Source organism: Kogia breviceps, chromosome 5, assembly GCF_026419965.1.
Source record: "Kogia breviceps isolate mKogBre1 chromosome 5, mKogBre1 haplotype 1, whole genome shotgun sequence".
NCBI classification, from domain to species: domain Eukaryota; kingdom Metazoa; phylum Chordata; class Mammalia; order Artiodactyla; family Physeteridae; genus Kogia; species Kogia breviceps.
In genome coordinates, this window is record NC_081314.1 from 127,373,138 (window position 1) to 127,400,553 (window position 27,416).

Consider the following 27,416-nt stretch of genomic DNA (forward strand, 5'->3'; position numbering starts at 1 on the left):
GAAGGGTTTAGTTTGCACATGGAGAGTTTGAAATTAAAATATGCTATCCAATTGAATGCTAGTTGAGGATTAGAAATTTCAGGATTAGACTTTGGGAAAGCACAGACTGAAGATCCAAAGAGAAAAGGAAGTTGATGCCATGAAATAAGATGATGTCTTAAAGGAGAAAGTAAGAGGAGTGAAAAGAGAATGAGAAACTGAATCACAATTCCTTTTTTTCTTTCAACCATATAACCTCTTTTCTGCCTCTTTCCCTTCTATCCATAAGTATGAGTAAACTTTCCCCAATTTATAAAATCCCTGACCACATGCCCAGAACTGTGGATCCCCAAAACCCTGTACATCTTTACAGATTCAAGTTTCTTAAGAGGACTATCTCAAATTCCTTGACTTTTTCTGCAATTTGCCTCTATTGTCCTCATTACACTTAAACTAAGTTCATCAAGGGGATTCGTTACTTCTTGAAGAAAAAGTCCTCTTCTGTCAATTCTCACGAGAATTGACATTGTATATAGTAGACACTCTCTTGTTTCTTCTACTTTTCTCCTTATTCTTTCTAAATTCTTTGCTCTTCTTTACATGTTTCTCTCTGAAATATTAGACTTACTAGAACACTTTTTGAGCCCCTATAATGTGCCAAGTACCCTCTGAGTGTTGATGAAATTATCAATGAAAATAGGACCAAGACCGACATGAGAGAAGATAGCCATTGCAGCCCATCCTGTTTCTCAGGGAGGTTTCCAGAAAAAGAAGGAATTCATCAATCAAGTATGGGACGTTCAAGGAAATATTTTCAAGAGCTTAAAGAGCATGTTTGACAAGTTTTTCTTGAGAAATATTTTCTTCTGTTCTCATATTTTTTGATTTCACATTTTATTTCTTTAAACATTGTCAACATAGCTATGTTACATTCTTAGTCTAATTCCCTGTTTTGAAATGTCGTGGGTCTGTTTCTCCTCTAGGTTATTTCAGCTAATTCTTGCTCACAGTGCCTTATTTCACCATGTATTTTATAATGTCAGAATGTGAGTTTAGGTTAGAGAGAGGTTCATTTATGAAAATCTTGGGGAGTCTGGGCCTATTACATCGCTCTTCTGCAGGGGTTTTATGTTTGCTTCTGCCACTTAGCTGTGAGCCCTACATGTGAGAGTGCTTTTTAATTTAATTTTCAGCTTGGGGTTTCCCAAGGAACATGTATCTACAATTTTAAAATCCCAAACCTGGGATGTGGCAGAACCATGGTTAACCTATTTAAGAAGAAACATTTGTCCCTTACACAGGCCAGAAAAGACAACTCTCCTTGTCATTCCCTTTTGTCAGTAGGCTAATTTATACTATACCCTTCTTCTACTAAGGGTGAATCTTATCCTGGTCTAGTGTTTGGTGGTATTCTGTAGCATCCCCTCTTCTAGCCAAGCTTGGATCCATTCTCTGCAATCTGTGAGCCTTTCGCTTACTATTATCCACAAATTCCCAGTGCAGGCTTGTACTCTAGTTTTTAGATTTTTCTTCATTTTTTTTTTTTTTTTTCCCTTGAGGCACCATTACTCTCCTGAAAGGTTAGCTATGTATTTCAGGGGGAAAAGGATGGTGGAACAGGGTTTTGGGGAGTGGTAACACTATCTTGTCCACCATAGTCTTAGAAACATAAATCTTTTAATTTATGTTAAAACATAATTTTAATTATCTTCTAAAGTTTTAGGACATTCAGCTGTTTTATTTCAAATTTGACAACAAACTTTTTGAACATCTCCTCTGTTTTGTTGCCATTGCCCTGGTTACTTCACTTATTAATCATGTGGAAAAAAAAGCTTATTCCGCTTTCCTTATGTAGTAGTACTCCCTCTCTTCCCTGTGTTTGCCTCTTTTCATGGAAAAATTTTAGTAGGTAGTCAAAAAGTATTTGACTTAAATTTTTAATTGTTGTAATAACAGTGTAGGATTTACTCTTTGTAAGCAAGTTTACAAAATTTGAGCAAAAATTTTATGTAGCTCTTGTCCAATCTGGTAGTACACAGAATGCCTAGTCTGTGAATATGGAACAGCTGTCTATGAATTTGCTCATTTTCTTAACGAAATACTTCAACATAGCTTGAATAAGTCCTGTATTTGGTCTGTTTTAATGTACATAATAATACAATGTAAATAATTTGTTATACTGTATTTTACAAAACTTTCATTTCTCTTTACAGGTAATAAAAGCATAAGAGGGTAAATAATTGCTATTTCAATCATGTGGTATAGACACCATGTACTAAAATCTTAGCATTCATGTTGAAAACCATAATTAATTTTACTCAAATATTTTTTTCAGCTCTTCTTCAAGTGACAATTTCACTTAGCAAAGTAGAGCTTAGTGTGGGAGAATCTAAATTCTTCACATGTACAGGTATGTATTTCTACAAATATTTTCAGATAACTTGTTTTATTCTTTATTAATATAATATATTGACTAAATTTAAGTAGTTAAATGTCAATTCTCTGGAAATAAAATTGTATATTATCATCGGGCTTATAATGATTGGAAAAGTGTTAATGAACATATTTTACATATTAAACACTATGAATTTTATTTGTTGCTTTCAAGTTACTGATTTTGACTACTAAATAAACTAGATTATTTATTTTGAAAATAACTTATCAAATATAGTGTATGCATGATAACTTTTACATCAATTTAAATATTATTTCTATCTAAATAGTAACCGTAGGATGAATGTAAACGTTATAATTGAACCATTTTCATAAATATGCTATGAATAAGTTAGATATGGCACCCTGCATTATAGTTTCACTTCAATGAAAAGTTTAAGACAAAACATATCATATCCTTCCTTATGAAAAGTGATGTTTAAAAAGTAGTTATTTAGGGCTTCCCTGGTGGCGCAGTGGTTGAGAGTCCGCCTGCCGATGCAGGGGACGCGGGTTCGTGCCCCGGTCCAGGAAGATCCCACATGCCGTGGAGCGGCTGGGCCCATGAGCCGTGGCCGCTGAGCCTGCGCGTCTGGAGCCTGTGCTCCGCAACGGGAGAGGCCACAGCAGTGAGAGGCCCGCGTACCTAAAAAAAAAAAAAAAAAAAAAAAAAAGTAGATATTTAATCAGCAATGGTTTTGCAAGATTTTTGTGACTATTAATTAGAAGTGTTATATATCATAATGCCTATGGGAAATTATTATGGACCTCATCTAGTTTAATTATGCACACGTAGAATTCTTCTAGAAGATATTAACTACTTAAGCAACAAATTCCTATTCAACATATTGTAAAACTCACACATGAGCACATTCTACTGCTATTTAGATTCATCACATTCATTTTCATGCATACAAGTCTTCACATATAAAGTTTTTCAAGTATTCATTTAGTGCCAAAATTTAAATTCATCATATTCATTTTCATGCATATAACCCTTCATATATAAAGTTTTTAAAATATTCATTTAGTGCCAAAATTGCTTTTTAGTATATTTTAAAATTGTTTCCATTCCTGATTATACTTAGCAATTCAAAACTGGATTAGATAGGCATTTCTGACATAAAATGCATTATAAAAGTTGTCTTCAGAATGGCATGGCTTATTTAAATTATTATGACAATTAAAAAAATAGAAGCAGTTATAATAACATATCTAAAAATAATATCAGATAATATGAGCAACTAATTGAGGCCATGATTCTTCACATATTTGCCTTCTTAATAAAGGTCTGAATTGATAGGTCTTGTTGACACATGTTTTTATATATTGGCAAATTTAAAAGCAGAGAGTAGGGGAGAAAATGGTTCAACATCATTTACTATGTCAGTACAGCTTTGGCATAAGAATGTTTCTAAACCTTATCTATATTTTATATGCACAAATGCACACACGCATACACTCAGCTCAGTTAAATCACAAGATCACAGAATAATGAAATAGTTTAAAAGTAAAAGTGAATTGAAAAATAAAATAAAATTGTATTATTTTCTTGGATTTGCATCATCTTTGTGATATAAATTATATGATGTATATAATTCATAAGGTCAAATTAAGACAAAATTTAAAAGTACGAATTAACGTCATTCAGTGGTACTGAGTTTTGCTCTTAATAAGGCAAAACAATTAACCTTTTTTTCCTTTTATATAAAGACGTATAATCAAGAGCTGTACTGTTGTCATGGAAGTGGCCTTATTTATCTTAAATACAGTAGTAAAACAAAAATCTAACAATAAAGATGTGGGAAACCAATGCAAATCAAAACGCTTGCATGTACTTTTCTATCACAATGGTGACTATGTTGATATGATTCTAAAGTTTCCTGAACACAGACATCTAAAACTCAATAAAATAAATATGTCTTAAAATTCAACTAGAAGTTAGTCATGTTACTGACCTGGGGTTCTTGGACTCTTTAATCAACAGAAATTGGTTAAGAGGCCAGAGGGGGAATTCAGGCAGGGCTTTGTAGGGACTCTTGATGCAGCACAAGGGAGTGAAAACAAGTAACACGTTCCCTTGCTGGCTCCCTGAAGTGGAGTGAGCTGATCCCTTAAATGGGATGAGGGCAATGGTGGATCAGTGGGTCTGGCTGGCGGGCTGGCTTAGGTGTAGTGGTCTGCCCACCCCCTTGGTGGTGCTGTGTGCAGGAATCACGCATAGTTCTCGCGTAGTACCATGCTTTTGCTCCCAGCAGCTCAGATGTAGCAGTTGGGTTTTGGCCTTTTTGTACTTTTTTTTTTTTTTTTTTTTTTTGCGGTTCGCGGGCCTCTCACTGTTGTGGCTTCTCCCGTTGCTCCGGACGCGCAGGCCCAGCGGCCATGGTTCACGGGCTTAGCCGCTCCGTGACATGTGGGATCTCAAATAAGAATGTGTCATGTATAGCAAATGAATTTTTATATTACATTTTCAAGAAAATAAGTTTAATGCTACTTATTAATCCAATAGCCCAGTCTTTACAGTAAAATAACATGCAAAGTTTTATTGGAAATTATTATTTGAGTTGCCAGAATAAAGAGAATTATGACTGCTCTATGAAAATACAGAATAAACTCTCCATGAAATTTTATTCCATATCATTAAGAATGAAAATGTCCAAAATATTTCACAGACTATCCTGTGTAATTTACTGTATAAAGTGAGGTTTTCTATTGCTGAAACTTAAAGTAATGCACATTTAAATTATTCTTTTTTAACTTATCGATAGAAGAGGGAATTAAAACAAATACCTCCCCCAAATGAGTTATCCTGTAACTACTATGGTTTTATGGTTCTGTTCAGAAAAACTGAAGGTACCATAACTAAGATTCATTTAAGATTTAACTAAACTTCTTTCATACTTTTTTCGCCATCATGTCTAATTTGATATAGGAAGGAACACAATTTGTTTCTAAAGCCATATCTTGGGGAAAAAAAATGAGAAGGAATAATTTTCTTCAAAACAGTCCTGAAGATGTTATATAACTTTATGCATTTTCTCCTGATACTTTTGAGTTAATAGTGTATGCTGCTTCCACAAATTATCTCTCAAGTAATTAGGTGAAATACATCCTTTTGGTGACTAAAAGCAAACACAGGAAGCTTCAGCTTTTACAAAGAGGATAATACCTAGATTCTGAATTGGAAAACTTAAATAAATGTTTACCCTGTAATGATTGGGTTATAATTGCCTAGCACTATAAGTATCATTTCAGTGCATTCTAATTATCATATGATTAAATAGTTAACAGTTTTAGATTAAAATGGTGAAACTACTCATTTCAGTTGGGAAAAGGGAAGTTTAGGGCCCCATTTAAAAAATAGTCATTGGCCTTATCTCTATACAAGTTTAACAACTTGGGAAATTAATTCAAAATTCTGTATTAAAAGCCAAAGTTTATTTCATAAATGATTTACGTTTTTATGAGCTCTGCTGTATCAGGGAAAAAAGTGCTATTTCCTGACCCTAGCAAAAAGAATTGAGCAGATGAAATTACATTAGTAATTGTGTTTCTGTTTAGATTATGCCTATTAAGTGGAATTAATGTTGTACTCAGTTGCCAAGGCACTTTCAGTGCTTGTGTAGTAATAATCCATAGATTTCCGTGGTAAAGTTTACACTATCATAGCTTAAATACATACTGGAAGTTTCCTTTGGGTTTTGTTACTCAAACGAGATTGAACCCTCAATGATAGATAAATAAGGATAGCATGTGTGATAGCATTTGTGTTTACTTTCGATTTTGTAAGATTTTCAGACTTCCAGTCTTCCATTTACATTTTTTTCTAAATTGTTAAAGTTGTTACACGATAGTAAATGCCAGTGTCAAAACAAACACTTGAAACATATTTTCAAAATTTCTTTTCCATGGCTCTTTGCAGCAATTGGTGAACCTGAGAGTATAGATTGGTATAATCCTCAAGGAGAGAAGATAATTTCAACACAGAGGGTATCAGTGCAAAAGGAAGGTATTAGATCACGATTAACCATCTACAACGCAAATATAGAAGATGCAGGGATATATCGTTGTCAAGCAACAGATGCCAAAGGACAGACACAAGAAGCCACAGTTGTTTTGGAAATTTACCGTAAGTCATGTATTTATGTTTTATTGATTGAAATAATACGTTCTTATAAAAAATTCAAATTAAAATGTACTTAACAATAGAAACTAACACTCATTAAGAACTAATTATGTGATGGACAATGTGCTAAGAACTTTACAGATATCAGCTTATTTCTATTTTACCACAGTACATCTCTAAAATAAAATCGATAATAGGTTATAGTGGATTATAAATACAGAGATCTAGCCAATTCTGTTGGTTAAATAATTTAGATGAAAATGTTTTAGTTTTTTGATGCCACTAAGAATCTGTTGGGTAAATAGAAATCAGTACTTTATTTAGTGATATAAAATTTATTGGGAGTGCTTTTTTTCACTTTCAAAAAAAAAGATCATGACTAGAACAAATAAAATCACCTATGTGATACCAGTGACCAATCTAGAATGAGAACTGGGGAAGGGTCAGCTGACAGGCTTTAGACAGAGTAAAAACTGAAAAGTCATCTAACGAAGAATAACATCTAACCAGATTCTTCAACTCCAGGCATTTTTAGTGGCAAGGTTTTCTACACTTACACTTCATTTTACGACTTGAGATTGCTTCCTACATTCCTTGCCAGCTTCTCACTTTTAGGAATTGTTAACCTGTTTAGGAACACTGAAACTCATTGACTCCCAGGGTTTGAAACCAGGCTCTATCACTTACACCTGTGGCCTTGAGCGATCGCGTAACCTCTCCGTTTCAGTTTCCTCGTCTATAAAATAGATATAATTGTAGTACCTACATCATACATAGAATTGCTCTGAGGACTACATTACCTTATGCATAAAGTGCTTAGAACTTTGCCTTACAATTAATTTGTGGTAGTTGGCATTTCTACCAGTGAAAAATTATAAAAAGTTTTAGAACACTAGCTCATAAGACATCTCTTCCTTATAGCTTTGTTTTTGTTATACTAGAAATAGCATACGGGAAAAAAGGCCAAAGCAGCACCAGAGCAAGGCTTCCTCTTAGATGAGTGCGGCAATCTGTTGGAGTATTGTTGCCCTCATTTTTCCTGATTTGACCTTTTTTTTCCCCTCCTGTTAATTTCTAAGCTCCTCAAGGAAAGATGTTTTACTTATTTATATGACCATTTACTGTACCAATTTCATAAATAACAAAGAATTAAGTTGAAATCATCATTTCATAGACTAGTATCTGGAAAGAAGTGTCCTTTGAAATGATACAAAGGAAGATCCCTAGCGCTTTATTTGTGAAGGTAAAAAAAATTTTGTTTTTTCTTAGCAAGAACAATGAATTACTTTTGTGAAAATTTCTCATCAAGCATAAATATCCATATTCATGCATTCATTCAATACACTTATTGTATGTCTACTGCATGGCAGACAATATTCTAATTCCTAAAGACATTAGTGACTAAAACAGAAAATATCACTGGCCACTTGTTGCCAACGTTTTAGTGGGTAGAGACAGACAAAAAGCAAGCTAAAACTAATGCTTAAATGCTAGATATATATGCTATAGAATTCTACAGGAAAGAAATTAAGTGGTTTAGAGATGTAGGGAGATGGCTATTTTGTATGTGGAGGTTGGGCAGAAATTTGAAGGAATTTAAGAGAGTGCAAATGCCCCAGAATGAGAACAAATCTGGAGTGTTCAAGGAACTGCCTGAAGCAGCAACTAGGAGGAGAGAAGAAAAATTGGGATCAGAATTGTTTGGCAGACTCCAGTTCATACAGGACCTAGTGTGGCATTGTAAGGACTTTGGATTTTATTCTCAGTGAGATGGAATCTATTGGGTAGGAGAATTCGATGATCTGGTTTAAGGTTTTAAAGGATCTAGATTTACCTAATTATTTTATTACAGCATTAATAAACACGGATTCTGAAATATGCTATTGGAAGAAATAAGCAATAATGCTTGTATGGTTTGTTTTACTTTCTTGATACAGAAAAACTCACTTTCAGAGAAGTGGTGTCTCCTCAAGAGTTCAAACAAGGAGAGAATGCAGAAGTCATTTGCCGAGTCAGCAGTTCGCCTGCACCTGTTGTCAGCTGGTTGTATCATAACGAGGAAGTCACCGCTATTTCCGACAGTTAGTATTTTGGTAACTCTCTAAGTTATATGTTCTAACAATATTGCAATTTTTTAAAAGACTGAATCTACCTGAGTAAATATAGCAATTAGATTGTTTGACCCTAAGCCTCAAACGACTGTTTTGAGAACCTCAAAGCTCTAAACTAGAGGTTGACAAACTATGGCCCTCAGGCTAAATTCAGCTCCTCTGCTGTTTTTTTAAGGTGTTATGAAAATTCAGCCAAGCCCAATTGTTACATATTGTCTATGGCTACTTTGGGAACAAAGCTGAACAGCTGTGACACAGATGGTTTGTCCTACATAGCCTACAATAGTTATTTTCTGGAGATTACAGAAAAAGTTTGCTGACTCCTGCTCTAGATCAAGAAAAAATTATATATAAACAGTTCAAGGATACTAAACAAATAAAGGAATCAATCTGGATCTATTGAAATTCTACATATTATAATTCAAACATAATCCCATGGGCTTATTATGTATAAACTTATAATAATATCTATATGAATCATATTTATTTTTCTGTCACTGTTCTTTCAAAGATACCTATATATTCTAAATATTATGATAAGATGAATATGGATAATAGAAAGAAGAGTACATTCATTTCAATTGTCTTCATGATTTTGATTCAGACTGAGCTAAAATTCCAGAATAAAATGACATCTGAAATTGATGCATGATTTGCTTACATTCTGCTACTTTATTATTGTGGATTGGGAGCATTTTCGATTTAGAATATTTTTCATTGCACTTGCATTGCAGAGAGGTACAAAATAATTGAATCTTTTAAAATACTTTCTATCTTGGATGATTTTGTTTTGTGTTTCTAAGAGATGAAACTTCTACAACATAAAGGGGAGAAGACAGAGGGTTTCTGTTTTTGAATATGTACAGAGAATGTATCATGATCATGATAGTAATTTTTTTTAACTTTGAGAGAATTTTTCTGGACTTGGCATTTTCACTGCTTGTCAGTTATTGACTAAAACTCTTTTTTCTATTATAGTAAGTTAATGAGATAGAATATTTCCTCTTTATTTTCAGATAACTGCTTTAGAGTTTACTAATAAATTTCATGAGTAAATTGTGCAGTATATTTTCTGCTTTCTTCCCCTCAATAATATAGAAAAGGCAATTCTTTCATAGCAGTTAAATGACAATGTCTAAACATTTTCAGATTACCTAATCTTAGACTTCAAGTGTACATCTGGTTTACTGTAAACCATAATTACAAGATGGTTTTGAAATGAGGTTTATTTTTTAAAAGACAGTTAAATCCATGCTGACTGTAGGCCTCTGGGCAGAGAGTATGTGCAGCGGGCACTGGCAAGGTCTTGACTGAATGGGCCCAGGGCACCAATCAGTATTTCCATCTTCCCTGAGCAGACGATCCCTCCAGTTAATTAGCCAGATGGAATTCAAGCCTAAAGACAGTTCATTCTTTGGCATCCATGGTGGACACTGGAGGTTGCCCTATAATATCTACTTTTTGTAATTTATTTGGGGATAAAATCTAATGATTAATTATCTGATTAAAAAAAAGACAGTTAAATCCTCAAAGCAAAGATTGGTGGTCAAGTACAGTGCTGATGGAGGAGTGATGCTTCTATGCTACAGCTTACACATTTTTCCCGGTATCCCAGGATGAATGCTGTGAAGTTGGAATTCCATAACAGCTCTACTCTTTCCTTGTCCCTAAAGCTTCAAACAACTTTTCTAACTGCTCTGTACCTAATTCGGATTCTTCATCTGTAAACAGTAAATTACTATATGCATTTTGAACAATGGTTTGAGTTTTAAGTAAGATAGGCTCATAAATATTTGTTAACTGAATGAATAAAATATTTGACTATATATCAGATTCTCAATAAATAACATTTATTTTTCTTGTTTCTTCTCATTGAGTTTTTTAATTCTTGGGAATCAGTTAAACATAGAAACTTAATGCCGAGTTGTAGGGAAGGCAAAATAGAATTTTTTGAAAAAGGACGTAAAATTTCCTCTGACTTTGGGATGTAAAGGATGTAGGAGAATTGTGAAGATGAACAAACTTTTCTAACCTTTTAATATTTGCGAAACTTGCCACCTACTTCATTATCAAACACTTTTTACATTCATAAAAGATTTATAAGAAGTAATATTCTTCAGATTTTTATGCTTTATGTGGTCCTTGTATTAAAACTAATGAAATAAGATTAGGTTTACAACCATGAAAGGAACATATATGGGGATGTAAACTAATGCAGTGTGTACAGATAACTTTCTGAAGCCTTAATGTGGCACAGGAGTAAAGTTTAAAGTCTCCATATGAAACAATGAAGGTTTGGAAATGTCCATCTTATTAACCATGCTTTTGGTAGCAGCTGTGTGACAAATATGCAGAATTAATGTTCCCGCAGGCTACTCAAAGTGGAGGTTTACCATGTTGTTTGTTGAAAGGAAATCCATATGCTAAAGAATTCAAGTACTTAGGGAGTAAAAGTGACATTTTGTTATAAAAGTTGAATATCCTGACTTTTAGTCTCAACCCTGATGGAAGGATATGCTATTGCAGTTGCCAATTCTACCTCAGCCATTTTGAAAGTTATCTCTGAAACTTCCTAAATGTTCCGAGCATTTTCTAATGAAGTACTCTTTTGGCATCAAAAACTATGGATAAAATCATCTTGCTCAATAAAATTTGTATGAAATCTACTTCCAGTATAAAAAGTCATTCAACAGTTATTGAACATTTAGTATATTTCATCTAGTGTACTAGAAGGTGGTGATTCATGGTTAAAATGATGAACAAGTCTACTACCCTCAACATATTAATAATCTAGTGGAAAAAATCAATCAGTGAAAACAAGGTATGTTGAGGTATATGGTAAGGAAAGTGCAGTGATAGAAGATGCTAAAGAAAGAGCACCTGAACTAGTTAGGGCAGAGAAGAGTGTTCAAGGTGTCTGCTGAGAGAGAAAAGCAACCTTTAAAGATGAAAAGGGATTAGCCAGCTAGAGAATGGTGGGGACTTTTCAAGAGGAGAGGACAGGGTATGCAATGGCCCAGAGGTGAAAGCATGAGTGGCATGTTTCAGAAACTGAATTAAGTTCATTATAACTAGAATTTATGAATAAGTACAACTAGAACACTTACAATAACTAAAATTTGTAAATAAAGACTAATAAGAAAGGAAAATGGAAAAGAAGGTTGAGCCAAGTTAATATGGCCTTGATGTCTCTATTGAGAAGTTTAGAATCTATCCAAAGGTGACATCACTAAAGGGTTTTAATTAAGGCAGTGACATGACCTAATATGTATTGAAAAGGATATCAACGCTTCAGTGAGGAGAATGAATTGGATGAGAGTCAAGGCCAAGCTCCAGGCAATGAGAACAGTTCAAATCCAAATGAAATAATTGCTGAGGGAAAAGTAGATTCTAGACTAAGAAATGATAAAGTGATAGGATATGGGTTTGATTGGATATGCACACTGAGAGAGATGGAGAAGTCAAAGATGACTCAAGGAATTTGCCTTGGGCAACTAGCTCAATGTAAAGACCTGTGAAGACAGAACTGGAGAGTACCTTATGAGAAATTTCAGGTGGAGCTAGTGAGCCAAATTTTAAACATGCCGAGATTGAAGTATTTACAGCCCTTCTAAGTTCGTACATCTGGTTGATTCTTGCACAATTCTGGAACCACAGGAATCATCTGGTCTGAAGAAAAATTGTGAATCATCAAAATATAGGTTGAAGGCATAGGAGTAGATGAGGCAAACCATTCAGTGGCTGTGGAATGAGAAGAAAAGGGGACTTTTAGAAAATAACCTGCCTAAAGAAACATAAAGCAGACACCTTATTGTGTATTATTTGATTTCATTTATTTTCTTACTGCAATAAGGAAAATGTGGATGTCTGGAAAACTGAGATAAATAGATCATCTCTAATAGTTAAATGTTCCAATATCCATAGTTATGTGTGATTGATTGAAGCAGTGCTTTCTTCAAATGCTTTTTGCAAATGCATATTAATAATGCTCTTTGGTTTGAGAGTTTGCTATCATTCCATGGACTTTACACATATACTTAGAATTTTTAGTTAAGGGTGATACATATTTTAGTGAGTTAGAAAATATAATAGTACAATGATCTAGTTATGACTCGTTGCATCCCTCTCTAAATTTGAACTTTTTAATTCATACAGTTGACACATGAACAACACAGGGGTTAGGGTGCCGACTCGACATGCAGTCAAAAATTCAAGTATAATTTATAGTTGGTCCTCCTTATCCGAGTTTCCTCCATATCTGTGGTTCAGTTCTGCATCCTCAGATTCAGTCAACTTCGGATTGTATAGTACTGTATTTACTGTTGAAAAAGATTCCCATATAAGTGGATCTGCACAGTTCAAACCCATGTTGTTCATGGGTCAACTGTAATTGCTGCTCATTCTAATTTCCAGCAACACACTTGAATAGAGTTTTTTTACATTTACTTTCAAATGTCATGCATTTTTAAGAGTTCTAAGTTACTCCAGGACTTACTATACGTTATATTTCTTGCAGATTGCCTTTCTTTCTCTCCAGTCTCTTCTTTGGTGAGAAAATTTACCAGGGGAAAGCATCTACATAAACATTTTTGTATCTCTTCTTAGGGTCACCCAAAAGGTGAAATAACTATTTTGGGAAAGTTTGTACTTTCTGGGCTGAAAATTATGTATCTGTAGCCTTGTAACTGGTATTTTCTTTCTGAGGTAGCCTCAGAATCTACACATTTCCATTCCTTACTAACTATCTCTTAGACAATCAATAACCACATGCTCACCTATTTTAATGACCTTCTATAGTCTGATAACTTCCTTATTTGTATTTAAAGCCCAAACTTCTACTTTGACTTAAGGAATCGCTGTGAAAAATGAACCCCAAATACGAATGGCTTAATGTCATAGCAATTTATTTCTCACTCATGCAAAGTCCAATTGGCAGCAGGAGGAGAGGCAGGATTCTACCCTTCCATCCTTTCAGTGATCCAGGTTGCGGGAGGCTGGACCATTTTCTCATGTGTCTTCTGTGTTTGTCCTAATACCTCTATTAAGCCAGCAGATAGGGGAAGAACAATAAATACTGGAACAGTCCCAAAAAGTAGCTTTAACAGTAGATATCCAGAGGTGGGTAGCTTAAATTAATGACATTTCTACCTTACCAAAAGTCCCAAAGGGGTCAAGGATGTTTTCTCTTATTCATCAATGTATCCAAATACAGTACCTAGCAAACAGATGATGTTCGATGATATCTATAGATGAATTGATTAATGGAATTTAGGATATTACATTTATAACATGTTTCAAAACAAAACTGGATATGAGAACACTCTTTACTTGATAGGAAGGGGAAAGGTGTTAAGACTGCAACGAAATTGTGATGATTAAAAACTAAGCCAGGCATTATGGAAAATACTGTCAGGCTGAGATGCTACTTAGGCTAGCTAGGTTATTTTCAGCAATCAGCTAATGCATGCCCTGTAACAGCTTGTTTTTGTATTTATGCATGTGCATATACTCACACGTAAAATGGAATCGAGGTAAAATTAATGAAGTCTAATCTGTTCCTTCCTAAAATGGATTATCTTGCATTTAGAAAAAAAAAATCTTTCAAATAAATCTGAGATATGACCATTTTATATGCCCTCTACATGACTTGAATATTATTATATATTTTAGCTGCCTCCTCAGGGTATGTGCAATTATTAGTTTAATTATTGTGTGAGGAAGGATATTCAATAAATTTCCTAACCCTTTTCCTTACCCAAGTTGCTACATATTTGCAGTCAAAACATCTTTGTGTCTGCTATATCTGATCTCTCAGCTTTGTTCTTTTGTGTATCATTTGTGCGTTCAAAGTACCAAGGGCAAAATAATAGCCTAACCGTTTTATGTGGAAATAAAGTCTTGCATGTATTTTTGAAACGAATGTGTAACCAGGCAGTGTAGTGTGGAAAAACTGAAGTCATGAAATTATATTTTACTTTCAAATTTGAATTTGTTTGTTGATGAAAAGTTTGATAGTGTCAGACAAATGCCATATTTTAACACTTAGCAATTTAAAGCATGCTGGACTCTGCCTTCAATGACTGATATCATTTTCTCCCCTTTGCTTACCTTACAGATCGGTTTGCTATCTTAGCCAACAATAATCTGCAGATTCTCAACATCAATAAAAGTGATGAAGGTATATACAGGTGTGAAGGAAGAGTGGAGGCTAGGGGAGAAATTGACTTCCGTGATATCATCGTTATTGTTAACGGTAAGCAGATAATAATGAGTATGTATCTTTTTGTTGCATTTAGCAATATGTTTATTAAAAGGGCAACCATGTAAACTCAGTACTCAAGACTTCCCTAATAAACCTCTTCTATACCTAGAGGAAATCTCCTCAGCTCTAGGGTAGCATCTGTTACATTGTATTACAGCCTCAAGGGCAGGATCTGTGACTTATTTAACATTGTCATCCTCTTTTACAAAGAGTCTATAAGGGAGTAGTTGCCTTTTTCTGGCTTTGTAGTTGTTGAAAGAATGTCAAATGAAATACAGTAAAGTATGATACTAGATTTTACTTTTAAATTACATTAATTACTTGCTTCAACTACTCTAATTAACAGTATTTGCAGGTTTTACCAAATTAAATACTTGAATACATAGTTACCCTTTGAAATATTAATGGACGTTAATAACTAAGTTTATGACATCAAGATGACATTTCTTCCTCCAAATTTGGCTTCTTTACTCTATTGCATGCCTGGGTTAACATGACATTCTGTGAGGCAGAAGATAGATTAATGTTATCCTAGTTATCTCCACTTTGGTAATCTAATGTGTCACCAGGATGCACACTGTATTTCTTTAACATCTATCAAGTATACTCTGTTTTCCCTACCATGCTTTCCATGAGTGCTGCCCTTTCCAATTATTTTTTGTATTTTTCTTGTGTGGCTGTAAGTTGTTTGTTTTCTCTACTCTCAATTTCACCATTCCAACTTTCTGTCCTATCAACCTTTCAGCACTTAAAATTGTCAGTGTTTCCCATTACCTGCAAGATAAAATAAAAACCACTCTTCATGGTATAGGAAGCCTTTTATGATCATCAGCTACCTTCTCTAACCATCCGCTCATAGGTAGCCCATGCTTCAGCCATATGGAAATACTAGCAGTAACACTACACAAATGAACTTTGACTTTTTTCTTCTGTTTTAAAATAAATTAGAAATAACCATAATCACAGGATTCTAGAAGCAGAATGTAATTTTTTTCTTTCTGGAATAGACAAAATATGAATTTAAAGAGTTAGCCATGAGTTTTCTATCAGTTAGGGCTGAGAAGGGGAAACATAAATCAGTGTCTTCTTCCATATCCTATGCACCTCCCACCATGAGCTATCTCTCCAGTTTCTTAAAGAGACTGGAGAACAGCACCAGGAATAGCATATAGATCTAAAAGAGTTATTTGGTTTTTCCTTTCCTGGAGTGAAGGTATTTTAACCACAAAATTCATGCTGAAAGGTAAAGAGAATATTAAATCACTGAGAATTTTTTCTCTCCTTCTCTAAGTCTATAATTAATTGAGATTTATGGATAACATAATTGAATAGACCAGATGGTTATTAGGCAGGTGGGTAGAAACTGCACATGCTAATGGGTGAGTCCAAAGTGCCAGGCCTTCTGAGAGAAGACTTTCAGAGCCTTTTTTTGGTGTGCAGAATCTGGTATTTATCGAGTGCTATCGGCGATGGAAGTTTTGGCCTTCAGCCCAAGAGGAAGATTTCAGTGCATGAAGAATAGGTTTAAATATGGAGATGCGTACTATGTTTGTAACTGTATCTATATATCTATATCTATTTTTATATCTGTAAGTATTTCTAATATCTTTCCCTCTTTATTATGTACAATAAACAAAGGTAACTTACAGTGGCTATTTAGTTTCTTAAGTATTGACTTAACCATCTACTGTCCTTTGTTTCCGGAAGAATTTAAGGTAGGAAATATACGTGTATTTTGTCACGGGCAAGACCTTGGGCTCAGTATGCTCTTATGAAAATGTGGGTTATAATATTAGTTAATAATATAAAGTTTTTTAAAAAAGACTAAGTTTATAGGAAGCAGTGTATAAATATATACTATGCTGTATGTTATATATGTATATGTAAAATTATGCATTTATTTTTACCCTAAAACATTAATGTGAGTCTGATGTGAAAAAGGAAACGTCATCTGGCAGATGTAACATATTAAGCCTTTATTATCCATTCTGCTATTGTAATTTCTACTTTAATATAGTTATAACATGTTCTAATTTATCTCCACACTAGATTATCTGTGAGTGTTTAAATGTGATTACATTTTTCTTAAAGGAAGAATTCTTTGGGTATGAGTGGGTTCATTAACAAAGTTTGAATCTTCACGTCTATCATGATCTGCATTCAATCTGGAATATTTATTTCTATGTCTATACTTATTATTTGGGGGTTCATAAGGAGATACACACTGGAATGTGTTCTTTTGTGCAACTCACATCAATCATGTATGTAATATCCTGTTGTGACTGCATCACATTGACCTCCAAAGCAAATCATCCTCCTTCCACTCCCACTTTTCCTCTAACAGAATCAATTATATGTCCTAATCTGACCTTCTTTACTAGAACACTGCTTTATCTCCACTTCTTCTTATTAGTCACATTTCCCTGTTATGGTCACAAACTCCCATATCTTAGAATTCCTGGAACCAATTTCTTCAAAATAACAGTGTTCACAAAGTCAACCATTGATTTATTCCCCTTTCTGGATGATTCAGTTGGACCCTGTCAAGGGAATGCATTGACTAATGCCACCAGACAGCTGTGCTTTTCTCTCACATTTTGCCTTTACTTCAGTCAGAAAAATCATTCTCTCCAGTCTTATTGACTCTTGCCCTGCTTACCTACTCCTTTTAAATCTTGAGCTCTCTCTAAAAGTATCCTTTATTATTTACCTCCTACAAAACCTCTTGCAGACGTTCAACGAAAACTTTGAGGTTGCAAAAATTAATAATAAAATAAAAGCACCAACTTTATCTTATTTTTCTTCAGTTACAATATTTGACTTATTACATGCTAATTATGCTTATTACTGCCCTAATTACCATAAGTTTACATATACCTTAAAATCTAGTAGTATGATTTGTATGACTTTGCTCTTCTTCTACAAAAAGGTTTTGCAAAATCTAGTTTCTTTGCCTTCCATTTAAACTTTAGAACATGTCTGTCTACGAAACAATATACTGCTGTGATGTTAATTAGAATTCTACAGAGTTGATATCAGTTTTGGAAAATTTTATACTTTTTTGTTGATTCTACAAATGCATGAACAAGGTATGTCTCTCCATTTATTAATGTATTTTGTTCTTTTGCTTCTTCATTTGACTTTTTGTAGTTTTCAGCATTCAGATCCCATGCATGAGTTTTGTTTGATTAATATCTAAGCATTATATTTTTGGAACTATTGATATGTTTTTTTTAAAAAAGAATTGGTTTCAGTTGTTTCTTGCAAGTATGTATATTGAAGTATGATTTTTTTTGTGTATTTTTCTTATATTCTGTGACTGTACTGCATACATTTGTGTGTGTGTGTGTGTGTGTGTGTGTGTGTGTGTGTGTGTGTGTGTGTGTGGTATGCGGGCCTCTCACTGTTGTGACCTCTCCCGTTGTGGAGCACAGGCTCCGGAAGCGCAGGCTCAGCGGACATGGCTCACGGGCCCAGCCGCTCCGCTCCGCGGCATGTGGGATCCTCCCGGACCGGGGCACAAACTCGTGTCCCCTGCATCAGCAGGCAGACGCTCAACCACTGCGCCACCAGGGTAGCCCTGTACTGCATACATTTTTTAGTTCTAGGAATATTTTTGTAGATTCTTGGATTGTCAATGAAAACAATAGTGCATCTGAAAATTATATTAAAGTTATTTATTCTTTTCCAATTGTATGCTTTTTATTTTTATTGCTTACTTAGGACTGCATTTGCCTTCCAGTATGATGTTAAATAGGAGGGCTGAGTGAGGACTTCCTTACTTGTTCCCAATTTTAGAAAAAAAAGTATTCATTCTTTTACCTGAATGTTGCCTGTTAGCTGGAAATTTTTGGCAAGATATCTTTTATCAGGATAAAGAAGTCTTTTCCCTTCATGGCTTGTGAAGGGTTTTTATCTTGAATGGATGTTGAATTCTGTCAAATGCTTTTTCAGCATCAATTCACATTATTGAATAATTTTTCTTCTTTAAACTGTTAATAAGTTGAATTATATTAATTGATTTTTCAGTATTATGCCAGTTTTACAATTCACAGAATAAACCCCACTTGATGGTGATGTATTTTTTTGTATGTGTATTGCAGAATTTTGTTTTCTAAAATTTCATTGAATACATTTGTGCTTACCTAAATGAGTGATATTGGTTGTGTAGTTTTCATTTCCTATACTATCTTTGGTTAAGTTATCCTTATAATGCTGGCCTCATAAAATGAGTCAAGAAATATTCCCTACTCATGTTTTTTTAAAGAGATTGTGTAGAAATTGTATTATTTCTTTAACTTTTTGATAAAGTTCAGAGGATAAACAATCTGCTTCTATAGACTTTTTTTTTTTGGTAGGATTTTAACCACATATTACATTATTTCAGTAGTTAAAGAACTATTTGAGTTACCTAGTTCATCTTGAGTTAGTTTCACTAGTTTGTGATTTTCAAGGAAACGTTCCATTTCTTCAGCATTGTTGAATTTGTGTACATAGGCTTGTCTGTATTATTCCTTTTTAAAAATTATTTTACTGTATGTTGCATCTGTAGTGAAATACCTTCAATTCCTGATATTAGCAATCTGTGTTATCTCTCCATTTATCCTGGTGAGTCTTGCTAGAGGTTTATTAATTGTATTGATCTTTGAAAGAAACTTCATTGGTTTCTTTGAATTCTCCCTTGTTTGTTTTCTGTTTTTTTATTTTACTGATATCTGTTCTTACTTGTAGTATTCTTTTTCCTTCTGTTTGATACGGATTTATTGTGCTCTTCTTTTTCTAGTTTCTTAGATTGAAAATCACAAAGAGTAATTGTGAATTCATCTAATTCTTGTTTCCATTCTGTCAGTTTTTGCTTCATATACTTTGCAGTTTTTTTTGTGAGATGAATGCACATGTAAAGATTGTCATTTTTCTTCCTTTGGAAAATTGGCTCTTTTATCATTATGAAGTATTCCCCTTGGTATCATGTAATTTTATTTGCTCTGAAATCTTCTTTGTTTGATATTAACATAGCTACTCCAACTTTCTTTGGATTGGTGTTTGAACAATATATATTTGTCCATTCTTTTACTTTTAATCTACCTATATTATTATATTTTAAGTAGCCTGCTTATAGAGAACATACAGTTGAGCTAATTACTTTATTCCTTCTGATAGTATATATTTTTTAATTCATGAGATTAGACCATTTACATTTATCTTAGATTTGCAATTTTTGTTTTGATTTGTTTTCAGTTTTTTCTTTCTGTTTTCTATCCTTCTATTTCTCCTTCTCTGCCTTCTCCTGGATTTTGTGAATATTTTTAGTGTTCTATTTTATTTTATCTATTATGTTTCTGTCTATACCTTTTTCTGTTTTTTTGTGATTGTGCCTGCTATTGTGAATATGATGTGCTTCTTTAACTTAGAGCAAATGTTTTACCACTATAATTGGATTGTAAAAATTGTAGCACCATATAGATCCTTATACTCCTCTCTTCTTTATGTCTTAGTAGTCTTCTATATTACATCCGAATTTAGTGAAAACCTCATAGGCAATGTTAAGCATTTTTATTTCAGTCATTAATTGTATTTTAAAGAACTCAAGGGGAGAATAGTCTATTATATTTACCTAGATATTTAACATTTCTCCTGCTCTTTCTTCATCCCTGAAGTCTGATGTTTCCTCTGATAAAATTTCTCTTTGTATGAATTTCTCTTTTGTCTGAAGAGGTCCCTTTAGCAATTGTTTCAGATCAGGTTTACTGGCAGACATTGTATTACTCATCCTTTATCTGAGAACTATAATGTCTTTACCTTCATTTATGAAAGATATCTTTGCTGAACACAGAACTTTGACAGATCTGTCTAATTTGACACTTTAAAAATATCATTTCACCTTCTTTTGACCTCCATTTGTTTCTGATAAGAAATCCACAGTTATTTGAATTATTGTTGTACTATAAATAACACACTTTTGTGTTTGTATATCTTTAGTTTTTAGCAGTTTGATTATGACATGCCTGCAGCATGAACGTCTTTGGACTTATCTGTTTGGGTTTCAAGGCTACAGCTGGTTTTGAATCTGTGTTTTCAGAATCTTGCCAATTTGGGAAGTTTTCAGACATTAGTTCTATAGATACATATACATAGGTATACATATACAAATGTAGATGCATACATTTTCTATGATGTTTATTTCTCATTTCCTTCTTAGATTTGATGACATTTTGGTGTTGTCTCACAGGTGCCTGAAGCTCTGTTTGGTTTTGTTTTTCTTTCTTTAATATTTTCTCCTGTTTTGAAGATTGGACAATTTTTATTGGTAATTCGTCAAGTTCAGAAACTCTTCCCTCTGTCATATCCATTTAGCACACCCATGGGTGTGCTATCTTTGTTACTATATATTTGGTTCTAATATTTATTCATTTGTTTTTAATATACTGGGTGTCTTTATGGGAACTGTCTTTCCATTTATTCTGAGGTGGTTCACCCTTACCCTTTGGAAAATGTTTAAAAGAGTTACTTTAAAGTAGTTTTCAGATAATAAAGCATGTTTCAATACGTCACTGGCATTTAACACTAACATGAGATTTTCCTAGTTCTTCATAGGCCAACATTTTTTAGATTATATCCTGGATTTTGAATATTATGAGATTCTGGGTTTTATTTCAGTTCTTTGGAGAATGTTGATATTTTTATTTTTGTAGGCAATCAATTGATTTAAATTCACACCACTTACTGTGACCAGCCTTCTGTGGTTTGTGGATTCAAAATCAGTTTCATTTTCAAAACTTTTGCACTAATTTTCAGATCTGTCTCACATATGAACCAATGGCCATTCCAGGACCTGTGGGGTAGGATGTCTCTTAGTTCAGTTCTCAACGTCTTTGTGCTGTTTAAGATTACATCCACACATTCATAACTCAGGGCTGAGCTCAAGATTTCATAAATAACTTGATGTGGTTCCTTTTCCAAGCTCTTCCTACTCTTTTATCTCTCACCTACTTAACCTATTTTTGAGTCTTCATTTTTCAGTCCTATAATCAGAAAACTGAGGTTTATTTATTCCCTCTCTACCACCAGTGTGCCCTCATTCAGGGTCAGTTAGCCAGAGGAAAGAGAAAGATAAAAGCAGTAGATATATTTGCTTTGCCATCTTGAGACCATAACTCTTCTGATTAAAGAGGAAGATGGCCCTGTCTCAGACAGACACAAGCTCCCTCCCTACTGCCATTGTCACTACCAGGAGACCTCTTTCCTGCTTGTTGAACCTGAAATAGAAGGCTTCTCTTGGGCCTCTCTCAGGCCATGCTGATTCCCACTTCTGAGTTTTGGACTGCCTTCAGTTCAGTCCAGGGATTCTGAAGAAAAAAAAAAAAAAAAGGTTCTCTGATAGATTGTCTCCTAGTATTTCAAATTCTGATATTTTTCTATTAGCAATATGCCTGCTACCATTTATATTTCAGAATCCTCAAGCCGATTATCCATGCATTTTGTCTAAGTGTTACAGACAAATTGAGTTGATAGAGACAAATGTAGAGGAGTTTCTCCAATTTACCCAGAACTGGAACTCTGTAATATTATTTTTAGTTTTATTGACATGTATGAGATCGGGTTTTTTTCCTCATTTCTTAACTCTAAAGAATTATTAAAGACATTAACTGGGATGGTGTACAGCAGCTCATTTTTGATTGCTACTCTATCTCTCCAGTGTTACTCAGAATATCTAGCTCACATTTTAGGAATAAGCTCAGGCTACTTATTGACTTTTGACAGTAGTATATTTAAGATCAAATATTTCTAACTTAGTTGAGGCAAAATTAAAAGACTTATAGGGGAAAAAATAAAAGAGGCTTCAACTCTTCTTCCTTTCTGCTATCACAGATGAAAATTATGTTGATCTTATAAAGCATAATTATGTAGGTCTTTTAAAAAATGTAATAGTAACTTCCCAAAATTATGAGCTTTATAATCATTTGATTATTTCTTCTGGCATCTGCTCAGATATTATAGTAAACTGACAAGTTTTCAATAGAAAGATAACCCTTTCTCTCCAACATCTCCACCCTCATTCAACATTACTTTCATTCCTGTTACATAAATAAGCCAATGAAGGGTCCTTTATATTGGTGCTAATGTTGTTTACTTCTTCAGAGCAGGCTGGGGCCATTAGCTCAAAAACATCACTAGCACCAAATTCAAAATTTTGTATATTTTATATTTAAAATCCAGTGGTTTTAAATATAGCCCCCAATAAGCATATTTTAACCATTTAGAATCAGCTTGCTTTGCACACCTTTCAAAACTGCACCCACCTTCTGCTAGCCATAGATAAGACTAACTCTGGACCTATGCAGGATCCCAAGTTACTGCTGCCCTCTGGAGCTCTCCAACTGAAAGACACCATGCTATGCTGATGAGTGACATCACATAGACACATAAGCTCACTACTCAAGTTCCACTTTCTCTGAGGAATTATCTTGCTCTCCTCCCCTTATGGGTGGTGTCCCTAAATACACACACACACACAGAGACACACACACACACACACACAAAGTCTCTGGAAGGTCTCCTGCTGTGAATAACTTATCCTCTCATGCAACCTGTCCAAGTGCCACCCAAATAAAGCCCATTGTGTACTGCTGCCACCTTGTTGTGTCTTTTTTCTTGATCAGTCCTGAAACCCTTGAACTCACACTTCCCAACAGATACTTTTCTCCAGAATTTCTCAAACATGATCATTATTAATTCTCTAGGAATATGTTCTGAAACTTTATCCATTTAGATTAATTTTAAACCTATAGTATGGCTTTTATTTTAAATTTATTTTTTTCTTGGCAGTTTTATATGACTTCTGTTTAAATGCTAATTTAAATTACTAAATTGTGTTCCACCTCATTTTGTTCCCCAATTGATCACAAAAATTTTTGTCTTAAGAACTCTTTTACACTTGTAAAATTATTGACAATCCCCAAAAGTTTTGTTTATGTGGATCATTTCTATTTTTATCTATATATATCCATATATATATCATATTATATTGTACATGGAAACTGAGACTTTTAAAAATATTTAATTCATTTAAATTTTAAAAAGTTAATTTATTATTTGTCAAAATAACAATCATGCTAATCTAAATAATGTATTTACGAAAAATAACTACATTTTGAAAAATAGTGAAAGAGTGGCTTCTTGTTTTTTTACATTTTTGTGAGTTTCTCTAATGTGTGCCTGAACAGAAGACAGGTGGATTCTCATATTTCCAGCTGCAAACTTTTGTGACATATTTTTGAATATGAGGAAAGGAATCTTTTAGATAAAGAGATCATTGAACTTTTCCTCCATTAGCATAATCAAATAACTTACATTTGCAGGAGAAAATCTATCATCACATAGACACATGTTGGAAGAGAGAGGACCTTGTAGATTCTCTAACTGGTTGTTGGGGACCTCAGGTGTCCTTGAAACATCCTTTGAGGACCTCTCCTATAAAATATTGTTAACCATAAAATGTACGCTGAAAAAGGACAAAAATGGCCAACTTGAATGGTGAAATTTTTCATCAAGATGTCTAAAATCTTCTGATTTGTTTTGAGCTGATGGATCTTCCATATTGATTTTGGCCTTTTATTTAATTATTGCCTCTTACGGTGGAAACAAAAGAAAAGGAAAGTAACGTTTTCCATGCTTTCAACTGCAATTTTTCACGTGACTTTTCCTTAATAAGATTTTATTTGGGGGTTATATTGTTTGTAGACATTCAGCTATAAATTAGCTTTCTTAAATTATATGAAAATTATTAATTTCAGTTTTTATTGTTTTATTTCCTCATTTATATTTTTTGGTTATAAAAATAATCCATTTTTGAAATAGAATATTGCATAATTACCACCAAGGGTAATTTGGTGCATCTAATTTAGTCTTTAGTCAAAATTATATATTCATTTACCTTTTGACAAATCAATTTTACTTTGGGATAATTAGTTGCAGCATTGATTGCAGAAGATAAAGATTGTAGTAGGTAGCTCTTTGGTCATACATACAGGTTACCAATAGTTCATCCACAGGGTAGAAGACTGTGCAATTTGAACAAGTGTGAAGAAATTCGTTATGTAGTGACATGAATATATCCCTTACATGTATCATTAACTTGAGAATAAAAACATGGTACAGAAAAGGGTATAGTTTGTAAAAGGAAACAAATATGTGTGTTAATATTTGCATAAAGAAATATAATTAATAAAGTGGTTAATGAGGAAAGGGTTTAGGTCAAGAATTCTGTGTGTATCTTTTTATTTTATTGTATTTTGAACCCATGAATATGATCTATTTTAAAAGTCAAATTAAAAGAACATAAAAATTAGATTTATTTGGCAAAAACTTGAAAAATACAGAAAAACATAATGATAATGTACCAAATCTTCAGTTAACATTTTCTCAGTCTGTTGTACTTGTCCACTGAAGGTAGTATTTATTTGCCACCGTTTCTCAGGCTTTCATATTACAGTTCACTAAGAATGGAATTTAAGATGGCAGTGGAAACTTTTCCCTTGAAATTTTTTTAAAGCAACATAATAGGCCAATTTGATTCTCACTATCTTTTAATATGATGGATCAAACAGAACTCTTACTGCTTTCCTCAGATAGGTTTGATTTTAAAACTCAGTGCTCATCAGATAATTTTAATTGTTACTGATTTACTGTATTCACAAATTAGGAACAAATATGTGGAAAACACCTGCCAATTAGCTATTAATTCTAAATCAAGTACATTAAAAATATTGCTTGATTCTGTAGCAAGGCAGTAATACTAAGTATGCTGACACTCAAGATTGGAAACCACTGACTACATTTATATGAAAAGAACTAGCTATATGCATTTGATCAATGAACTAGATTTTCTTTCAAAATGAAATTTTATAATTAGTTAGCTTTTTTATGTTAATCACTTGATATTTTGTATGTGTTCTGAGTTCCAAAAAAAATTAATTCTATTAAATAGTACTTTAAATTGACCAACTTCATAAATATGAAGTGGAAGATTAATGCAAGTAACCAGAACCAATATTAATGAAAGTTAAGAAAGAATAGGTGATATAATAGTCTATGAGGCAGTAGTGAAGAGCAAAACGAACAAAAAAAATAAAACAAATAAAGCTAAAAAACATGAATATTTGACATCATTGATGCCTGATACGACCATTGGAAAGTAACAACATCAAAATCATGATGGAAATGCATTTTACATAATTTAAATCTTATTGCATAAGGAGTGTCTATGTCATATTAAAACACCATTCTTTTTTACTACATGATATTATAAGCAATTGGTGTATGAAAAATTGCTGAAGAGGTTAAGTTGCAAAATGAAGATACTTGCTTTCTTATCAAAGGAGGAGTCTTAGAATTAAACTGAAAAAAATGCAATTTTCTAGCATCCTTGAGTAATATGAATCAGCTTTGCAAACGTGATTTCCTAGTTGTTTCACTTCTACCTCTCTTCAGTGTTTATATGCAATGGAAAGAAACATGCTGATTAGGGCATGGAAAGACCTGAGGAAAGAAACTAAATTATTTTCCATATATACTGAGAATAACACTATAGAATGTTAAAGCTACAAGGTACTTTGGTGTTAACATGGTCCATCTAGTCTCTTGGCCAGGGCCTGAGATATCTATGTTACTTTCCTTTTACATTGCTTCAATTTTGTGGTAAAATACACATAACATGAAATCAACCAGTTTAACCATTTTTTAAATGTACAGTTAGGTAGTATTATATACATTCGTAAGGTTGTGCACCAGCCACTACCATCCATCCTCATAACTCTTTTCATCATGCAAAACTGAAACTGTATACTCATTTAACAGTAACTCCCATTCACCTCTCCCTCCAGCCTCTAGCAACCACCATTCCACTTCCTGTATCTGTGTTTTTGACTATTCTAAGTGCACAATAAGTGGAATCGTAGAGTATTTGTCTTTATGTGACCGATTTATTTCACTTAGCATAATGCCCTCAAGGTTCATTCGTGTTGTAGATATACTATAACAAGTAGTTAGAATTTTCTTTTCTTTTTCAAGGCTGGATAGTATTCCATTTTATGCATATACAAGATTTTGCTTATCCATTTATTAATCTATGGACATTTGTATTGCTTCCACTTTTTAAATATTATGAATAATACTGCCATGAACGTGAATGAGCAAATATCTCTTTGAGGCCTTGCTCAAAATCCTTTTGAGTATATACCCATAAATGAAATGGCTGGATCACATGGCAATTGTATTTTTAATTTTTTGAGGAACCACCATACTGTTTTCCATTTTCCATTTTACCAATAATGCAAAAAGTTCCAATTTCTCTATGTCCTCACTAACGCTTACTATTGTATATTATTTTTTTAATAGTAGCCTTCCTATTAGATATGAGGTGGTATTTCACTGTAGCTTTGACTTGAAGTTCCCTAAGGGTGCTGTTGAGGATCTTTTCATGTGCTTATCTGCCATTTGCGCATCT

At 33.6% G+C, this 27,416-nt stretch overlaps 1 protein-coding gene across 2 annotated transcripts in view; it reads left to right on the top strand.

The window, feature by feature from the left end:
* The window catches only part of NCAM2 (neural cell adhesion molecule 2), a 492,766-nt gene that overhangs the window by 273,018 nt on the left and 192,332 nt on the right, over positions 1-27,416 (top strand). For both annotated transcript variants that reach the window (XM_067034950.1, XM_067034951.1), the window contains exons 2-5: positions 2,315-2,389; positions 6,335-6,541; positions 8,476-8,619; positions 14,765-14,902. In XM_067034950.1, coding sequence (XP_066891051.1) covers positions 2,315-2,389; positions 6,335-6,541; positions 8,476-8,619; positions 14,765-14,902 — 564 coding nt within the window. The remainder of the gene's footprint in view (positions 1-2,314; positions 2,390-6,334; positions 6,542-8,475; positions 8,620-14,764; positions 14,903-27,416) is intronic.